Genomic DNA, 21275 nt, shown 5'->3' with positions numbered 1-21275 from the left:
GGAGCCCGCAAGATGGCTAGGCTAGCTACAGGCTAGCAGCTAGTTCTGAAGGCTCCCCATTGACTATGCCTCAGACAGCTTTGATGTTTCTTGGTTGGGTGTGGACGAACAGTCCTGCATGGACATCATAATGTTATGATGGACGAAAAACTGCTTGGAATCGAAGTCCATCACCACTGTCACGGCCAGGGGAACTGTGGCCGAGCTCACGGACAGTGGAGAGACACTACATCCATAAGTGTAGGAGCTAACGTCAAGCTTTTTGAAAGGAGCAATGAGGAAAAAATGTGTCGCATCATCCCTGTCATGTGCTCCTTAGTGCGTTTACTTAAACTGGCAGTGTTTTGTAACTGGACACACAAACACTCAAAACCGCCCACACAACCAGGACTGCAAGTTATTCAGTGTTGAGTAGTGTTACTGAAGACTTTGTGTAAGAAATCAGTCAGTCTGGCTTCACCACAGTGTCCACTACTGAAGCTCTCTTCATCTGCAGAAAGGTGAAGCTACTGCCAGTGCTTGACTACCCTCTGCTGGTGTCCACACCAAGAAACCAGTGAGCAGGAGCAAAACAGTCTAACCTTTTTAATATATTTTATATGAATTGTATGGTTTATGACTTCCATATATTATAATTTGCATGCCTTGCATGATTAGTTGTATTGTTGTTTATGGTAAAGTATGACTAATTAATTTTCTGTAACTATTCAAATTAATAATTATTCATTATTTTACAGTGTCATCTGTGGGCATAGATCATTGATTTAAAACTTATGTTCCTTGGCTTTTAATGCATAGTAGAATCTGATACTTTATTTTAATCATGGTATTCTGTCTTCTGCATTTTATTTAGTTTTTATCCCTTATTTAACTTATAATATTATTATTATTATTATTAAATTTTGGTCTATGCAAAGTGCATTTGTGAAAGGGATGCTGTTTTTAAGCTGCTATATCAATATATTTGATTTGATTCATAAACAGTCATAGGCATTCACAAAGTATCCACAGTAGGGATGGTATTGGCCAGGTAATGAGCGGTGCCTGGTTTCCTCCAGATATGACACTTGGCATTCAGGCCTAAGAATTCAATCTTGGTTTCATGAGACCAGAGAATTTTGTTTCTCATGGTCTGAGAGCCCTTTAGGGGGGCTGTCACATGCTTTTTACTGAAGAGTGGTTTCCATCTGGCCCCTCTACCATACAGGCCTGATTGTTGAAGTGCTGCAGAGATGGTTGCTGTTCTGGAAGGTTCTCCGCTCTTCACAGAGAAACGCTGGAGCTCTTTCAGAGGGACCATTGGGTTCACGGCCACCTCCCTGACTAAGGCCCTTCTCTCTCGATCGCTCAGTTTGGCCGACCGGCTTTAGGAAGAGTCCTGGTGGTTCCAAACTTCTTCCATTTACAGATCATGGAGGCCACTGTGCTCATTGGGACCTTAATGCTGCAGGAATTTTCTGTACCCTCCCCCAGATCTGTGCCTCGATACAATCCCGTTTTAGAGGTATACAGACACTTCCTTGGACTTCATGGCTTCGTTTGTGCTCTGACATGCACTGTTAACTGTGGGACCTCACATAGACAGGTGTTTGCCTTTCCAAAATCGTGTCCGATCAACTGAATTTCCCACAATCGACTCCACAGTCAAGTTGTAGAAACATCCCAAGATTGATCAGTGGAAACAGGATGCGCCAGAGCTTAGATATAAGTGTCATGGCAAATTTTGAGGTAAGTAATGAATTTAATCCATTTTGGAATAAGGTTGTAACATAACAACATGGGAAAAGTGTGAATACTTTCTGGATGCACTGTGAGACTTGTGGGATTAATCATTGGTTTCTGTGTGTCATCAGTTGATACTTGTGTCCCTAAGTCATTGGGAGTGTTATATATTAATAATAAACATTTCAAAATATAAAAAGGAAGTTTGGAGTCATATAAAGATTTCACATCAACAGACCGTGAGAATGTGACAAACCATAGACCCCCTGAGATCAACCTTTACTACACCAAACATGACTGTCTTGTCACTGTCACTGTTGTTAAGTACCTTGCAGGTAGCTTTTCCTTGTACAATATGCGATTCAAAAGTTATAGTTTGTTCTGGCTGTTTGGCAGTATTCGGAAAGGTATAATCTAACGTGAACAACTGCAAATGAGGTGGTTTCTGTGGTGTTTCGCACAGTACAGCATTGTGTAACACTTTGTGTCATCAGCCACACCTTCCCCTCACAAGTACTTAACAGGCAGATCCACAGACATAAGCGCACAGAAAACCATCTGCAGAACAGAACAACTGTCAGTCTTTACGGAAACATGTTATGGACAGTATTCTTACTGCTTAATGGACTGCTGTTACTAGTTTTGCTCTACTCCACTCGCAGAAGGTAAAGTGATTATTTTGTGTATTTTTGCATATTAACAATTACTAACAAATGTGTAATGATTTGAACACATAAATGTTTCTTTAATACTGCAAAAGTATATTTACAAATGAAGAAATTTGAAAAGCTTTAGAGAAGCTTTTCTTATTTGGTGTGAATATATTTGATGTTGTTATTACTAAATACATTGAGTATTTTTAAATACATACAATTGCAAGATCAATTAGAATATTGTATTTTATGATTGATAAAAATGTAACAAATAAACCTACATCTAGAATTGCTGTTGCACAATACAACAAAATACAATGAAATAGTATCTTATACTATATTGAATGTGCTAGGTGGCTTTTCAAACACAAAATGGCATAACTGTATGTGCCAAACCAGTTTGGTGAGATTCATGAGATTCAAATGTTGATAAGCCAATTCCCTCACTGTTATGTCATGTTAATAAGTTTCCTTATACCTCACAGACAGAAAAATGAGCCACCTCTAGACAAAGGTCTCATTCCATGGTTGGGCCATGCTCTTGAGTTTGGAAAAGATGCTGCAAAGTTTTTGGCACGAATGAAAAACAAGCATGGAGATATCTTCACAGTAAGTTCTGATAAGGACTGACAAGGAAGCAGAATTTTTATTTCCTAAATAGTGTAACAAGCCCCTTTGAGCTTTATGAATAGCAATTTGACATTCAATTGAAAAATTCACACTGTATGTAACAGTTTGAAAGAGGAAAGTCAGCAACTAGACATTGTGAACTAACGTCAAATTGCAAACTATGATTTAAAATTAAAGATGAACCACAAAACTAAAAGGTTTTTTTGTTTTACTGAAGAGAAGACTTCTAACAGATAAGTAATCATTCTACATGGCTTTAAATTAATAATTACACATTTTAGGACAAAACTATAAGCTGTTAAAAAAGAATGCAGTTTAAAACCGAATTTGTTGAACATCTAAAATCATCCCTACAGCTCCGCGTTGCTGGTCATTATGTGACGGTGCTCTTGGACCCAAACTCTTTTGACTCAGTGCTGAATGACAACGACTTGAGCCACAACAGAATCCAGCTCCTGCAAAGAATCTTTAGTCTGTCGCTGCCAAACATTGAGCCTGCAGCAGAGAAGAAATGGATGGAACAGTAATTAATGCATCTTAAACTTACATCTTTAGATAAAAGGAGAAAAGTCTGTTTTAGGCCAGTGTTGCCACTGTCAACATAATCTTTATTTCCTCAGACATTTTCAAGGGGTCAGTCTCTCCAGGCTCAGCAGAGCCATGAACACTCATCTAAAGAACCTGCTGCTGAGTAACCAGGAAGGCTGTAACCCTTCAGAGTGGAAAAGGGATGGACTCTTTAACTTCTGTTACAGTCTGCTCTTCAGGTAACAGTACTTTGATCCAGCACGATGCAGGAAAATGACATTCTAACCTTGTTTATGCAAAATTCTGCCTAAGATCAAATATGACAAAAGCTTGTCTAAAAAGTCTTTTTATAATGTTATTGTTTTCTCAGGGCTGGGTATCTAACATTGTTTGAGAGGGGGGACAATGCTGCTGCAGTCTACAAAGAGTTCTGCACATTTGACAGTCTTCTCACCAAACTTGCTCGCTGCTCACTGAAGCGAGGTAAGCCGCAGTGTTTTACTAATGATTTTATATCTGATGTTATACGTATATAGCACTGTATGTGATGGATACATTTATGGTTATTTCGAATAGAGGAAAGTAAAACAGCCAACTTATCCCGGGAGAAACTGTGGGAGCTGCTGTCACCAGACTGGTTGAATGGAGGGTCCGAGTCAAGCTCCTGGCAGCAGAACTACATTCGCTTCCTAAAGGAGGCGGGAGTGGATGCAGAAATGCAGAAGAGAGCTTTACTGCTGCAGCTGTGGACCACACAGGTGAGAGCTCCCACACACAGGAACTCACAAAGATACCTAAACATACTTGTATAAACCTTCAGCTAGACGGCATAGTTGTACTTCAATCCACTGTGCTCAGCCAACAGTGCACAAATGACAGACAGTTGATTACTTTTTTTGCCTGTTACACAACACTACATGCCACAACTTGAAACTCATAGCAGAGTTTTAACAGCTTTAGTCATGTGACTTTGTTTCTATGACACCGTGTGATGTTTAGAATTCAATAAATACACGTGCGTGAGAGTATTAGTCAGGTGAATCTGCTTCCTCTTTTCCCTCATATCACAGTTTCAGTCGTTTCAGCTGAAACTGTGCTGTCAACCTGTTATGTTTTTTTTGTTTTTTTACTGCTGTTAACAAAAGAATGTCAGTTAAGATGATGTTTCAGCAGTGATAGATGTAGAGCAGGTAGATTCTCAGTATATAAAACTCAGTTGGATACTTGGATAGTTCCAGGCTTTTTTTATTTTTGCTAACTTTAACCCGATCCTGCAATAAAATTTCTTCTTTCAATATTAGTTAATTTTTTTTTGTTTCTGATGGTTACAGTGCACAACGTTAGCATTATTAGCAGTGTTTACACGGATGTGAATACAGAATTGTTGCTCTCTTGTCCAGACAACTCCAGTCAATGTGGTGTTGTTGCTATGTGCTGCCAGGTGGGGGAGAGAGCGAGCTGTGTTACTGTGCATCTGTGTCTGTTGTTTACCTATGCTACATTTTAGCTGTAATAACCTCAGCCGTTTGGCAATAATGATCAATCTGAAACTGAATCTGAAAGAATGATCAATCACCTGATAACCCCAGGTTACACCAAGGAGCATCCTTGACCCGTCCACCAGTTGCGAGCTTCATCGACAGACCTACTGATTTGTAAAAGGCTGCCAGTCTTTCAGCATTATCCTATCTGCCGGTATATTGGAGCACACAGTCTCAGTCTGGGATGGAAACTGGAGCACCACTGCAGAGAATAGAGGGATTAGATGTGAGACTAGAGGTGCCAGAGTGAATATGGTTTATGTATTGGAGGCAGGAGTGAGTTGTTGCATAGTAAAGGAGGATTTCAAGGCCACCTATCAGTTTAAAAAGACTCCAACACAAGCCAGAAGTTGCTATACTCTCTTTATTTGCCAACAATTAGTGTTCTTAACTGATACATACAGTCTGCAGAGTGAAATGGATGGATGGTGATTTAGTAATCACTTTTCTTTTAATTCATACAAAATGTGTAAAAATGAACCAGCTGTAACTCTGAATGGAGCTTTTTATTTAACTCTGCCTTTTACAGTGCAAAACAACTCCTTAAGAAATCCCCACCGTGAAGCTGTTAGGGTAATCAGACTTATTTGGGGGCATTGTGTGTTGTGATGTAAAGATCGAAGAGGGTGAAAAGACTTTTTGGTACTGGTCCGGGCTGTGTTTGGAGAGCTGACCTGAGATGTGCGGAGGTAAGAAGAACTGCTCCCTTAACCCACAGCAGACTCAGGTGTCTCCCTCCAACAGGCTGACAGCGGGGTCTACAAAACATGGACTGACATATTTGACAGCACTGAAAGAGCACTGAAGGGAAATATGGGCTGAAATGTTGCCAAAAGTAAAAACCTGATTTTATGTAGTTTTTGTACAAGAACCGTATATACAGGACTACAGTAGGTGCTAAGTTAGTATTTTTCCTTTTAGTGCAATGCTGGACCTGCTGCCTTTTGGCTTCTTGGCTTCCTGCTCACTTGTGATGAGGCCATGGATGCTGTTAAATCAGAGATCAAAGGCCTTAATCTCCAGGATGTTTCTTCACAGCATCCCCCCATCAACCCCCTGGAAGCACACAGAACACCTGTGTTAGGTACGTTACCAGCTGCTAGCTGCCTATTCACTTATTCACTTGAGCTCTTCCACCTCAGGGTTTAGCCACTCCACTGAGACAGAAACAAATGCTCATTTGACCTGCTGGAAATAACAAGATAAGCATGACATATAGAAATAATGACAATAACATTTTGACCTTTGATTCAATTAAATAATAATTGCCTTTTTTATATATTCATATCTGTTCAGTTGTTTGTACCTCTCCAAATTACGCCTGAGGGCGCAGCTGATTTAACTCATGCAGACACCCGTCTTACATCATCCACTCTGCTGTCCTTTTCATTCTGCAGATAGTGTTCTGAGTGAGACCCTACGGCTCACGGCTGCAGTAATGATCAACCGAGAGGTGGTCCAGGACAAGATTCTGTGCATGGCCAATGGACAGGAGTACCACCTCAGACAGGGGGACAAAGTGTGTCTGTTCCCCTTCCTCAGCCCTCAAATGGACCCAGAGATACACGAAGATCCACAGGTACCCAAAACGTCCATAAAAATGATTGTATGAGCGTCACAGAAATAAAGGTACCATTATGCACAAGGCATACTTTCTGATAAAAGATTAAGAACTCAGTTAAAAAATCAAAATACATCCTTTAGGCTTTAGGCTAAGCTGGTAAAAACAACTTAGAGTTGACTAGCAAGGGAGCAAGATAAATTCCCAGTGTTGCTTTGTCTTGGTTAGAGGTGATAATTACATACATATTTTCCCATATGATATGGAAAAGACATGCAATCAAACCTGTTATAATGCACTTTAATGTTATAATTTACTTTATGTGTCTTTTTCTTATTTCCTCTATTCTCTCTTTGCAGGTCTTCAAGTATAATCGCTTCTTAAATAAACGTACAATGAAGGATGATTTCTACAAGAATAAAAAAAGGCTCAAGTACTACACTATGCCCTGGGGTGCAGGGAGAAATGTGTGTGTTGGGAAGGAGTTTGCTATTGCAACTATTAAACAGTGAGTGTAAAAAAAAAAAAACCCAGCTTGTATGTCCATGACATATCTTAAGTTTTAAAATGATGTTCATGATCAAAGCGTTTCCAGTGCTTTCACTCTGATTACACAAAAAGCAAAATCCATCTTCACTTAATACAGTTCCTTATCATTTCAATCCTTTTTTCATGTCTTCTGTCATCATTAGTAACAAGATGTAATTTAGTAATGACATAAAATTATATACAGGGTAATTTATGCAAGGACATCTATGTACACATCACATCCAGTTACAGAGGTTAAAGGGGAATCCAGAGCAAACATAAAGGGGGAATATGTTATGTTATGTAATGCTGATGTGTGGAATCTATGTGTGTCTAGATTTGTGCTTTTGGTTCTGACCCATTTGGATCTGAAGATCGATGAAGCACACGGGACCTTTGAACTGCCAGCAGTTAATCCTAGTCGCTACGGCTTTGGGATGCTCCAGCCGGATGGAGATCTGCAGGTGAAATACCAACTGAAGAGGAGGCAACATGAAGAGTGACTTTATCATCTGGTTAACTGATATGTCTTTTTGTTTTAGGACTATTTATTCTATTATATTTACTCATTATACATCATATTTAATGCTGTGTGTAATTGTTTTTTTAAAATAAAAACAGAAAATCAACTTGAATTCAATTTTTTTTATAAATTACAAATTGTTTCCATACGTTGTGTAAATGGTAAATGGCTGTTTATACAGCGCTTTTATCCAAACCGATTTACAATGTTGCTTCTCATTCGCCCATTCTGCCATCCAAGGTGCTCACCTGACCCACCTGGAGCAACTTGGGGTTCAGTGTCTTTCCCAAGGACACGTAGCTAGGAGGGACTGGGAATTGAACCACTGGCCCTGTTACTCAGTTGCCTTACCAACTGACCTAGAGCCACCCATTGTGTGGCAACTGGCTGAAACGTTTAGCTTTTACAAAAAATAGAAAATTAGCAACTGCACTGTACAGTTACTCTTTCTAACAAGATTGAACGGAGGCAACTAAAACAGTAAATTTATGACACTCGACAAGTGACATTTTCTGGAAATGAAATATATATACTTCATCATTGTACTTGTATGTATAAGTTAGAAAATGTATATCTTTCTCATTGCACTTTGGATGTAATATTGTACTTTTTGCTACATTGTATTTATTTAGCACCTGTATTTCCTACAAACAATTTTCAGATGAAGATTGGGGATTTTACCAGTTTCAGCTAGATTGATTTGTCTCCTGAGACCCTGAATTACATACCTGAACACATTAGCAACATTAAGATTACCCTTATTCACTGATACATCACCATCTAAAAAATGTAATATATTGTTGTCCCTAGGTGACATTTTCTGCAGGAGTACTTTTAATACTTCAAGTACATTTTGCTTTCTTAACTTTGGCAATTTGTCCACAGTAGAATTTTGAATGCAGAGCTTTAACACATACATTCATGTGTCCTAATGCTTCTGCCATTGCTTGTATGAAGACACATAGAATGTTAGACACAATCACATCAAACTGAACACGATTAAAGTGAATTAAGCTCCACGTTAAGGTTGATTAATACTCAATAAACTACTCTCATTGATTTTTAGCTCGTGATGTGAAAATAACAGTCTCGGCGTTTCATGTGCACTGTCAGGGTGTGATCTGACGCTGTAGCCCTGCCTATAAACACCGGTCTTCAAGTCAAGCGTTAAGGCGCGGTGCTGAAAGAGCTACCATTGAACCACCTTCAGAGGGATGCGGCGCTTCCTCCTCCTCCTCCTCCTCCTCCTCCACACACGGCTGACCGGGAACACAGGTAGTCCGTCCGAACGGGTGTTCAGCATACTTGTTGATCTTCGGGCCAAACAGTGAGGCGAAATGCGGAGCAGGAAAGCGGTGGGTAGGCGGTAGATCGTGCTGAGAACCTCTGTGCCATGTCGGATGCAGAAGAGGGGGAAATGGATTGGATCAGACCGTGGGAATAGTAAACCAATAACGGCGCCTCCTTCTTTAAAATGCTACGGCTTCGTCTCCGTTTGTTCCAGCGGACTGATTGTTCACGGCGCCGTACGTGCTGCTTCATTCAGCGCAAGATGACAACAACCCACTACGGTATTTCTTTAAGCTTCTTTCCATCTCTGGACTCTGAATCATATGTAACATATTAGACGTATCTGCGTTAAAGCTGCACCAATGTGGAGCCGTTTCATGTCTGGAGGAATGAATAACATTTACATTTAGTCATTTAGCAGGCGCGGTTTGGCAGTTTGAGGTGATAAAACATCACGCTGGGATTTTTACAATTCTCAAGCTACGCAGAGCAGTACAGTGTGTACGGAGGAGGAAATGCAGTTTAAATCTAAATTATTGATTCGAAGCCTTGACTTCAATAAAACAGGAGGGTGGAGGCTGCTTGAAATTAACATTTCTTCTTACTGCTTCCCTGCAGCCTGTTACTGCATGTCCAAACCCCCCTCTGTCAATCCTCTGTCAGTGTTTTTGTGGTGCATGTGGTTCGTAATGTTTGTTGACAGCCTGCTTAGGCCTAATTGCGCTTGTGGAGTATTAGAAACTTTATGTGACAGTGATCGATGATCCTATCTGCAGGCCTGAGGTGTTGTTGGACAACTCTCGCATCCTACAGGCAGTAAACAAAATAAGCGTCACATACGCAGCGTGCACAGCGACAGGTCATAAATCCTTCATTAAATGCTTGGACCCTTTGTCAGGAATAGATGCAGGTTATGTGTTCTCCTCACAGCCTCCCCGAGGGAGCCCTCCTTGATGCAGGGAGTGAACAGCGCTTCCTGGTGTTTCAGCACCCTTAAGCTGGACAGCGCTCACTTTGTACCACACTCATCACTTTAGTGTCCCGCGTCCCCACCCACAGCACTGCACGGACGTCAGATGGGCAAAGATCAATCAAAAGGCTGGAAACAAAAAGACATAATAACATCAAGAACATGGAGCCCTTTCTTCAGGCCACTGTGCGCATAGTTTTTGTCACAAAGACTAATATGTGATTTTTTATTTAACAACAGCCTCATCATCACCCACCAAGGGGGGATAACAAGTCAAATCACGAGCCCCAAAAACTATAGGGGCCCCAGAGATGCAGGTATAATGTATTTGTTTATAAAAATTTTGAATATTTGGCTAAAATTTATTAGCCTTGAGAGGGACTCCATCTTCCACTGAGTAGCCATAGTTTTAAGTTTTTTGTTTTTTTCAGAACACATTTTTTCTTCTGCAACACAAACACAAAAACCTCACGTGAAGCCTAGGGGAACTGTAAGGCTGCAATCGAAAGATGTTATATTATAATTAATATTATTATTATTATTACTATTATTATTCGTTATAAACAGGTGTTAGTTAAATGTTCACTGCATATAATATCATAAAATAGTAAAAGAAATGCCCATCACTATTTTCCAAAACCCTATTAAACATATTCTAATTTTGAGTTACATAGACTACATAGATGTCCTTGCATAATGAGTTTCTACTCATCATGAAAAAACTGGGGTTCATATATCCCCAGTTATCTGTTTTCTTTAGATAAATTCTTCAGAAATGTTGCTCTTTCATTTTCTTTCAAACGACTAATCAATTGATCAGCCAATAGTCTGTAGAGTGCTGGTCCGTCTCTGGGTGTCAGGGGAAATAATTAAAGTGCAAAATTGGGGCATCAGTAGGGACCTAACAACACATATTCTCCCCGCATGCCCCAGGGTTTAATCCAGCTGTATCAACCACCAACACAACTCTAATTCAATACCTTCAGTAGCTTAGCCACAAGATGATTATTAAAATAAAAAACAGATCTATTTGTCATGGTTAGTAAGTTTCTTGTTAACCCCCTAACTATAAATGTACAAGAAATGTTTCTGTAGATTGTGAGTCACCTCTTAAACTGTCCTCTGAGGGTGCAATGTTGGTTCAGGACATAATTCAAAGAAGATACTATACGATCAGTAAATAGCCAAAGATGGTAATTCAATTTACCTGCCCTAAGTTTAAAATAAATAAATTCTGAAGTCTGAAAACCCAATTTGTGTGTCAAAAATTGTCTTTGCCTTTCTTAAGTTCATATTTGAATCATGGTCAATTTAGTTCTGCTTCTTTACACTGAAAAATATTATTTCATGTCATTGGAAGCAGAGCTTTACAAATTAATCTAAATAACTAAAAAACTCACAATGTTTATGTGTGAACAGCCCTTTTCAAATCCCATAAATTCCTGGATTGAGGTCTCAGCTGTCACTCGACAACTCCACAACATTAACCCTGTTGTTTTGTTACCATTTGTTTGTAGATTTGACTGTAGGTGTTTGGTCATTGTCTTGTAGGTAAACCAACTTTCTGTCAGGCTGTAGTTTTCTTGCATACTGCATCAGTATTACTTGTAGGTTTAATTTAACTTCTAACTTCTCCTTCTGGGAGGGACCCCACTGGGAGACTTCTAAAGTCTCCCAGTGCCCGCTGCAGAGAAGCAGCCCTTCAGCATGATGCTGCCAACACCATGCTTCATGATGGGAATGGTGTGTTTGTGATCATGGGCAGTGTTTGGTTCATGCTAATGTAAGCATCTATTCTGAAAAGTTTAATTTTGCTTTCACCGGACCAGAAAAAGTTTCCAGTCGACTTCAGAGTTTTTCCAAGGCTTTAGGCAAACTGCAGCTGACATTAAGTATAAATACTAAAGATTTTTCTTTTTGTGTTTTGTGAAAACCTTAGGAAACAGTTGTTGTCTGTACTGTCTTTTCCATCTGAATTGGTAAAATTTGGAACTCCCTCAGAGGAGCCAAGGCGTCTTGGTGGCCTCCCTCACCAGTCACCTTCTTATAAGGTCACTCAGTTTTTGTGGACACCATGCTTTGGGCCAATTTTGTGTGCTGTATCCCATTCACGACACTTTCAACAGGGGCTTTAGAACAACACTTAAAACTTGAACATTCAGTGCACTCAGGTGATCTCCAATGACTAGAACCAATTCTATCTAACAAAAACCAACTGCCTGCACCAGTTATGATTTTGGTGAATAATCTAGATTACTTTGTTTTCAGCAGTTTGAAAGGAACATGTAATTTCTCTTTCTGTGTGAAACAAAGAAAGCAATATCCAACTGACCATGATTCAATGTTGTAAAAAGTTTAAATGGGAAAACCTCTAAGGGGTACAGCCTATCTTGGGATGTTTGTGATCCTTGTGAGGTCCTGACTTTCCCATTCCTGGGCCTTGGGCCACAAGATTCAAGATTTTCGTGTTAGTTCAGATTCTTCTAACTGCTATATTGACCCTGAGTTTTGTCCAAACCCTGGGGTACTAATTAGGTCTTTGTCTTTGTCTTGATTCCTTTAGATATAATAATGAAAGGAAACAGGACCAGCTGTAGTACATAGCCTCGGAGTTTGCTGCTCCCACACCATAAAGTCATTATGGAGAAATCCTTGGCAGAGTTAAATAAACCTGGCTCCCGCTCAACGTCATCACTACCACCTGATCCAGTGGACATCATCCGCAGCAAGTCATGTTTCCGCAGAGTTAGGCTGAATGTTGGGGGTCTCCCACATGAAGTCTTGTGGCGAACATTAGATAGGCTACCGCGAACACGTTTGGGAAAGTTGAGAGATTGCAACACACACGAAGCTCTGATGGAAGTGTGCGATGACTACAACCTCGAGGAGAATGAGTACTTCTTTGATCGGCACCCAGGGGCGTTCACATCAATTCTGAACTTCTACCGAACGGGTAAGCTGCATATGATGGAAGAAATGTGCGCCCTGTCATTTAGTCAAGAACTGGACTACTGGGGCATCGATGAGATCTACCTGGAGTCATGTTGCCAGGCCAGGTACCACCAGAAAAAGGAACAAATGAATGAGGAGCTCAAACGAGAGGCTGACAATTTAAAAGACAGGGAAGGAGAAGAATTTGACAACACTTGCTGTGCTGAAAAACGGAAGAAACTTTGGGACCTCCTTGAAAAGCCCAGCTCATCTGTTGCAGCAAAGGTGTGTATGTATATATGACTGGCTGGAGCAAGTGAGTTAGTGATTTGTTCACATCTGCAGAACACGTAGAAACATGTTACCACATTCAGAGTTCATGTTTTTTAGCAGTGCACCCCTTTTGGACAGCAGTGTTAGTCTGTCATCTTGTGGCTGCTGGTCCATCGCTTTGGTCCAGACTTAAATATCTTAGCAACTATTTAATGGATGTACATGAGTTTTTATCTAGCATTATTATTTAGCTGTAAGTGTATAGGTATTTAAAATAACAATGTTGTCCGTTTACACAGTGGTTTTTACAACATTTAATTATTGGGCTCCCATTAAGATCTGTTCTGTGTAAGAAACATGGACGATGGATCAAAGAAAATTTCAGTTACTTTCAGAGAGAACGATAGGAACAAAGGTTTTTCCCAAGTGAAACAGCCATTTTGGATCCACTAACACATTTTAAAAGACATTCAAGGTTTGTCAAATTGGGCCAATTAGGACACCTCTCTGTGTTATACTTTTGGTGTTTACTTATGTTTTCATTGTTCCAAGGTTGGAGCACAAAGTAACGGATGTAAATGATAAAAACAACCAGTGGATGTGATTTCTCAGCGTGAGATGTGTGTGCAATTATCTGCTATTATGGTTGTTCAAGAACTAGGAAAGAAACATCTTCTAACAGTTAGACGAGTTTGGTAACAGTGAAAGTGGCCTATGCGGGCGTCGCTATTAGCAGTCATTAAAGGCTCATTATCTGCATCTACTGTAATGCTGCTATCATCAGAGAGTGAGTGTTTTTCTAAATAACTAGCTCTCTTTTGATAATATATTTATGGCTACCTGGTCTTCACTGTACAACCATTGTACAAACAAAAACACATTCAAACACGGAGTTACGTGCACGTAGGTACACACTTTGCTTGACCTTGTGGTCTGGTCATGCACCACAAATTAATGAAATACCACATGGCTGCCCTCGCTTACAACATGAAATACACATTTGACCCACAGTAATGTCCCTGAAATATTCTCTGCATGTTTCTAGTTTTAACAATCCCTCCTTGCATCATCCTGATCCATTGAGTTTAAGATATTCTGCAGGAGGCTGGATTATTGAGTCAGATCACTATACACATAAAGGGAAAACATGAAAGCGTTTACGTTTTTAAGAATTCTGCTTGGGAGGAGCATCAGTAGAAGATGGTTATGGTATGTTATTACCGTACATATTTTAATAAACGAGCCACAAGAAATGAGCTGTAGATGTTTGTGAGAAAGCAGTCAGACTAAACTAATCTTGCAAGTTATTAGAGCAGAATTTAGGAAAACAAATGTCAGCAGAGCAGTTGCTAAAATGTCCAGCACATGTGATTGTGTGTTATTATTATTATTTGGTTGAATGAGCATGTAAACTGCATTTTGTTTGTCAAATGCCCCCGGTCAAAATTTTATTTTGGGATCATTACTCTACTGCACATTATTCTCTTTCCTGAAGGCCATGTTTGCAGACTTCTATCAGGTGTGCTCACCTGTAATCGCAGAGAAAAGACAGAGCTGACCCACAGCCAGCCTTTTCAGAAAGCCACACCTGCAACTTCATCCTAGGAGACCACAGCCGTGTTAAACATGTGCAGCCTTTGATCACACTGTTCTATGTTAGATTAGAGGGATCAAAGAGGGCGTTCTCTGTTTCCAGCGGTGTTATAAAGGAAGCGCCATGCCTTGTTTGGCTTGCAGCAATCATTCTATGTGAAATGGAAATGAAACTATTAGCAGTTTCTGCTGTCTGATACCGTTACGGTGAGGATTTGTGAGATCTGTCAGCGTTACGCCGTAAACAGACTGAGATGAGAGCTGCGAGTGTGTCAGAGAAATGTCTTCTTCATGGGAATCAAAGAGATGTAAAATCAATGTTTATTGTGTTACAGCTAAGAAAGTGCTGTAGCCTACAAAAAGGAGATGACCACTCTGAGCCGACCATACATTGCTGTATGCATTATCACACTCTGATATCTGCAGTTTTTCAAAATATCAGTGGAGAACAGTTTTGAAATGCTTAACCAAGATGAACGTTTTTTGCTTTGAATGACACAGCAAAATACTTATGCATATTGTCTCCTGCAAATCTACAGTTGTCTGTAGCCAAATAGTGGGTGCAGTGCATAGTGTTCATCCTCACTTTGTTTGGATTCATTAGTTGAGGATAGCATGCCAGAAAAAAAGAGCAACCTTAACATAGCAAGAAGCAGAGCTGATCAATTTCTAATTAGGTTAAAGGGACAATGTGAAACCACAGGACAATCTACTAAAAGCATTGATGGGGGTCGATGTTGAGTCTTAGTAATTTTTTTTAATAGGCTGACACAAACTGTGGGCTTGTGGAGCGATCCAACTTTGACCACAGACTGCCCCAGTGTGAGCTCATCGGCTCTCCTATTGTGGGTCAGAGATGGAAGTGTGTGTGTAACAGCACATAAACAGATGGTGAATGGTGGAGAGAAGCACAAAACAAACAGTTACCAAGCAACAAAAGTAGAATTTTATCACCATTGAAGAAGTGGGTATACTGAGCATTAGAGTAGGTCTATTTGTGTTTCTATGTGTTTGTGTTTGTGTGTGTTTGTGTGTATGTGTGTGGGGGGGTTCTACTGCTTAACTTTTAGTTTTTAATGTATGCGCAGAACAATACAAAAGTATTTCTCAAAATGTTCAGGTAGAAAGTCGCGGTTGCTGCTTATGTTCTTTCTGGCCTGTTGTTCTTCCTGTCGCTCATTTCCTTCACTAGCTCATCTCTGCTTCCTTCCTCCCCTTCTTCAGGGTCCTCCACATACCTCAGACTAAATGTCAGGGAAATGTCACATTAATTATTCTCCGGGAGACTCCAGGCCCAATTTGAAGCTTCCCTCTCTCTGTTCACATTCTTTCTAAGCCACAGCACTGTCTGTCTCTCCCTCAAATCACATTTTGTCACCATAAAATGAGATTGTGTCTGACCGCTGGCAACGCAGCACCTAACAGTCTGATTAGCACGAAGAAAATCCTTTTCACCTGCAATAGCATTTATTTAATCAGTGATTGGATGGTTTGTATCATAAATAAGACCAAAGCTATTAGACTTCACTGGATTTGGACAATCAAGCATATTAGCATACAGCATATTAACACATAAATAACAACACAAGCACAACATTCATTCAGTGGTTGAGTAATGTTTAGGATATAAAAAGCTTTGCTACAAGTTATTTGGAATTTTTAACTTATTTCATGGGCACTGGTCAAAATATTTCCCTCTCCTCAAACATCCATAACATGAGGACTTACATTGACCTCTATGAATCCAAGCATGGAGAATTACCAATTTCTGCTCTGTCAGTGGGTATTTTGCATCAAATGGCAGCCAACAAATTCCAATTATACTCTACTAACTCACACTTAGGATAACATATAAATGCAATTTGGATATGTTCCTACTCAGAAATGAATTGCAGCTGAATCAATTTTTATTGTAAGGCCATGAAAATGCATGATGACGTATACGGGCATCTTTAAAAACCAAGACTTGAATGCAATGACCGAATTGGCCAGAGTCTGCATTTGTCAAACGAATATCTAAAGAATGACTAGTATTTATAAGAAAGGATCCAGATGTCTGTTATAAAAGCAGACTTCTTTCTTTTGCACACATCTTTCACAAATTTCCTCATTGCCATTGATCATTGTGCAGACCTTCCAGACCGCCTCATGTGGGAATTTTTTTAAGGTCACCTTGAAAAGGTGGTCAGCATGTATGAATTATTATACAGTACATTCTCTGGGGTCGATGAATACATTTTCTAGTTTAGTGCCACAGGACGACACAATAAAAACCTGTGTCCGTTGTGTTTTTGATGTTTGAGCTGTGGTGATGGCACAAACGGAAACCAGCAGCTCACTGACTAATAGCATTCAAAAACAAATAACTTTTACCTTTAAATACCACTTAAATAAAATGAAACTGAAATAAAAACTACTGCTAGAACCATACGATATATCTTGTGTATGACAGAAACAGGATACTGTTTATATAAAGTACAGTATATTTACATATATATAAACCCTCAGGAGATTAAGTATGTCACTGTCAGAGTAAAACTGTGTTTAGATTAATGTATTTAAAGGTGTTCTTTACAGTACTACTATGAGTCAAAAAAGAACTGTGAAAATAAAATAACTGACAGAGCCTGCAGTCTGCTGCTGGTTTTAGAGCTATGAGCTATATGAGCCTTTTTGACAAAACTGTAAAATTACCACATTCTGACCAAGCAAGATGTAACACAGAAAATGATCTTACCTTTGAACTTTTGGAAAGCAGATTCTGAATTAGTGTAATTGTTGAGCAGTTATGAAAATCTGATAATGTAGACAGGCTCCTTCCATACCCTTCATTATCATCAGTAAATTCCTTTGCATATCACAACCAAACAGTTTGGAGTAAGAAAAGTTTCAGTATAGGCCTCCAGAATAATCCTTTTCCTTGCGAATGATAGAAATTCAAATTTGTGTAACAAGTTACTTTGGTTCAGCTGACAAGAACATGTTTTTTAAGTTATGTGTCTTATCCTGCATTTTGGCCATAATAAAGGTAACTGTGATAGCAAATACCTCTTTACATGTGTAGGAGACAGAAAGAAAAATAGGAATTTTAGTTTAAGTCTTATTTCTGGAATCTATCTTCAATACTCTTTTTAGCTCAGTTGTATTCTCCACCAATTCCTGTGAAATATAAATGCTACACTGTTATCCACAGCAAGCTGTTAACTTAGTGTCTGTGCCATTTGGTATGTTTGGATTGGTTACAGTGGGTGTTTAGGAACTCTTATTTATTTATTTAGGTTGCATCTAGAAATAGTTATGAGAGCAGTGCACCAGAACAAGAAAGTTACAGTGAAATCAAAACATGGAAAGACTTGAGTCTGAGTCTGTAGTGGGTGGTAATTTGAGAATTTGCTTTTAATCCCTTTCCCATTGCACATAATAATTTGATCCGTTTTTTTATATACAAAATGTTGATTCATTGACCATTAATAAAGCTTTCTTTTCTATACAGTTTGGACAATTAAAAAATGTGTTTCGTCTTCAATGCAACAATGACTTAATTTGCCACAGAAACATGACATTACTTATTTTATGCTTCGTGCTCCAGTACAAATGCAAATAAGAAAACACTTAGTACAGTGCAGATGTCCACTGAGGCCTATTTAATCCCCCTACTTGGCTGTTACTGTCACAGTCACCAGTCTGCTGGGTAGATTACAAAAGCAGAAGTTTGGCCTGATGGTAACTGTGCAAAAGGTGATGGGATTCACAGTATAATTAGGTTTGCTTCTGGTGAGATCACGGATGTGCGTCACAAACAATGTGCTTCAGGTCAAGAGACACTCATTACAAAGGAAATATATGGGCTCACATTAATAGAAGAGCAATCATGGAGGTCTTCAAAAGTCTATTGTTCTTCTTCAGATGAGAATAAATATTCACAACAAATTTTGTGCAGCTTCAGTCAGACATAAACAAATGATGGAGCTGTGGTGATTACATAACACCTTGGCAGTGCTAATTATCGTGTAATGTATTGTGGGTATTTATGCAGTAAAACATGAGTGCAAGCCATTTGACCAACGAAATTATTTGCTCCCTCTCAAAGTTTTCTGTTGATATTTATTGTTATAATTGGTTGACTTTAGACAGATGTTGGGGGAAGAGTTTGGGACTGTTCAGTAGTTGTTCCAACATTTCTGCTGCTCATTTACTGGTAACGTGAAGAAGTCTGATTCTCTACCAGCTGAGTCGTGTTCTTGAGTATTTTACAAGTCATGTCATGCATTTTGTAGTGGAAGACTCTGGATTTGTATTGTCATCTCAGCTTTTCAGGCTTGTGCTGGGGTGGCAATGGCATGTTTTACTGCTGCAGAATAGGTATAGAAAAGACAGTCTGCTTGCTATTTAGTTGGAAAAAATTTCAGTGGATGTGTTCTGTCTGATTACTATAATTTAATGTTTTATTTGATTTTAGTGTATTATAAATTACACAATCATGATGGTCAGACCAGCAATATTGAAGTGCAAGCAAAGTCACTGCACAGATCTGATGAAAACAAGTTTAAAAAAACAATCTTCGAAATACTTTGTCATTGATGAACAGAAAACACTTTGATTTCACAGAAAAGGCTATGTGAGGCTGTGAAGTGGATGGTTAGTGGTGGTCAGGAATCGTGCATCGCCACTGCAAAGCTTGACAGCTCCTTTGTTCATTCATTATGGAGCTGAGCCGTGATGTGAGTAAAAGACACTAAAAAACATCACTGTCCCCAGGAGCAGAACAAAGACTGTAGAAGGCAGACAAACAGAGCTAGATCAAGATATCTGCAGACTGCAAATATAAAGAGAAAATAAGGGTGAGACATAAAAGCTGAATCTGAGCCAGACAAGCAGAATCTGAAGAAGTTATTTCTAATACTGAGGAGGACAAGACTTTCTTAAACACATGATGTTATTGAAGTTTAGTATAGTTATAGCCTGACGAAATAATGCAAAGCTTATTTGAGGTTTCCATCACTTCTTGATTTATTATTATTAACATGACAAAAAAAATGTTTTTTATAGTTATTTTTAATTTGTTAAAAAAACACTTAAGTGTCAAAATTACAAACTGACATTACAAAATGACATTAGTGCGAATGTAAGGACATTCACATTTCTGAAATGTGCTAAAACCTTTTTAAGAAATGCACAAAACTGGATACAAGCTATCACGTGACTACAGCAGGTTAGAATCCCTTGAACCTGAATAACATGGAAATAATCACATTAATGTGACGTATTTGCCATTTGTTTGGTTGTAATTCCCTTCAGAGCAGATTATATTTTGACAAATGAGGCCCATAGGTGGAACAATCACCCACATTTACAGGGGTTAAAAGAGAAAAGGCTATCTGTTAAGTATTTTGTTTAAGATATAACAGTAGAAAGCAAAATTGCAGCATTGACAGCACAAATATTTTATATAAAAGGAATTGTTATCATTAGGTGTCTCAATAGACTTGTGTTTTGCAACAAAGCCATTTTGGTACATAGAGACCCTGTTGTTTTTAAGTGCATGTATAGTTAAAATGATCATACAATATTTAGCTTTTTTAAAAAGTAATGCACTTTTAAAGCTGAAGCTTCAGCAGAGCACAAAAAATTCTTAGAAAAAACAAAAATAATCAGCCTGTGTCTTCTCAACATAAAGACATTTTATGTTCAGTGTCCTCTACTCTCTGTAAGATGAGGGTTTTGGCAGCAGAATTGTATATACATTAATGAAAACAAACAGGAAATTGTAATGAAACAGGAATAGAGTGTCGTTCAAGTCTCTAATTAATATTAATATAGATTAATATTGAAACTCTGTGTCAGTTTTTCTAAATCAGTCCTGACTCTAAAGGAGAGTGCTCATCATCGATGTCATCACTACTAAATCAAAAACCACAGCATGACACAGAATACTGTAAAACACTGATGTAATTTGAGCATCAGTTACAGGTTTAAAATTGAGCAACCCTGTTTCTCATCTGATAGTTGGGTGATGCAGAGAAAAATATCCAAACTGAAAAACTGTTTTGTTGATTTCACAACTTTTGAAAGTTTGCATTTCCACTTCTGTCTCAGTGGTTGTGAGGTTATAGGTAAATGATCACAATAGGTACAAACTTCTGTAAAATAAATTGTCTATAGAACATGTTCTTGATTTTCTGATGGCCAACTATTTCATTTTTATGCTGCAGCCCACTGGTTTTTCATTTCAGTGAATGAGGAAGTTACTGTTATTGTCAAAGTGTTATCATCAGTTTGAACCATTAGGTATCAGCATTTAATCCAAAACAAGACATAGAGACACAAACTAAAAGAAAAAGTGTGATAACTTTAATTGAAAAAAAAACCTATTATTACATTTCAGGTATTTTTTGTTTTACTTTCAATCATTAAAATAATTTTAGGGTTAATAAGGAATTGGCAGACCGCAGTGGATGGGAGAGATTGTAGATCTGAATGAGAGAGTCGAGGTAAGCAGGAGCTCTTGAGGTGTGAGCTGCTCCAGGAAGCC

At 38.9% G+C, this 21275-nt stretch overlaps 2 protein-coding genes across 4 annotated transcripts in view; both read left to right on the top strand.

The window, feature by feature from the left end:
- The first annotated feature begins 20 nt into the window (after positions 1 to 20).
- ptgis (prostaglandin I2 (prostacyclin) synthase) lies at positions 21 to 7792 on the top strand. Of its 3 annotated transcripts, none has more exons than XM_067503698.1 (11): positions 21 to 500; positions 1208 to 2387; positions 2861 to 2984; positions 3362 to 3528; positions 3626 to 3772; positions 3904 to 4016; positions 4110 to 4291; positions 5996 to 6158; positions 6472 to 6653; positions 6995 to 7143; positions 7501 to 7792. In XM_067503698.1, the coding sequence occupies exons 2-11, from the start codon at positions 2317 to 2319 to the stop codon at positions 7664 to 7666; spliced, it is 1464 nt and encodes a 487-aa protein (XP_067359799.1). In that variant the 5' UTR covers positions 21 to 500; positions 1208 to 2316; the 3' UTR covers positions 7667 to 7792. The 3 variants fall into 3 exon arrangements, with proteins under 3 accessions (XP_067359799.1, XP_067359798.1, XP_067359800.1); XM_067503697.1 differs by having other exon boundaries at positions 21 to 556; XM_067503699.1 differs by lacking the exons at positions 21 to 500; positions 1208 to 2387 and having other exon boundaries at positions 2864 to 2984; positions 3223 to 3528.
- Positions 7793 to 7939: 147 nt separating this feature from the next.
- The window catches only part of kcnb1 (potassium voltage-gated channel, Shab-related subfamily, member 1), a 31439-nt gene continuing 18103 nt past the window's right edge, over positions 7940 to 21275 (top strand). The window contains exons 1-2 of the mRNA XM_067503682.1: positions 7940 to 9257; positions 12510 to 13162. Coding sequence (XP_067359783.1) covers positions 12587 to 13162 — 576 coding nt within the window. The 5' untranslated portion in view covers positions 7940 to 9257; positions 12510 to 12586. The remainder of the gene's footprint in view (positions 9258 to 12509; positions 13163 to 21275) is intronic.

This window comes from Channa argus, chromosome 5 (genome assembly GCF_033026475.1).
Source record: "Channa argus isolate prfri chromosome 5, Channa argus male v1.0, whole genome shotgun sequence".
Lineage (NCBI taxonomy): Eukaryota > Metazoa > Chordata > Actinopteri > Anabantiformes > Channidae > Channa > Channa argus.
Note: the sequence above shows the minus strand (reverse complement) of the source record. Positions and strands in the feature narration are given on the sequence as shown.

Bases quoted from the DNA above. Each gene is read 5' to 3' on its own strand.
- ptgis (XM_067503698.1), top strand. From the start codon at position 2,317: ATGTTATGGACAGTATTCTTACTGCTTAATGGACTGCTGTTACTAGTT. The intron at 2,388-2,860 runs GTAAAGTGATTA...TATACCTCACAG, and splicing joins CTCTACTCCACTCGCAGAAG to ACAGAAAAATGAGCCACCTC. The intron at 6,654-6,994 runs GTACCCAAAACG...CTCTCTTTGCAG, and splicing joins AGATACACGAAGATCCACAG to GTCTTCAAGTATAATCGCTT.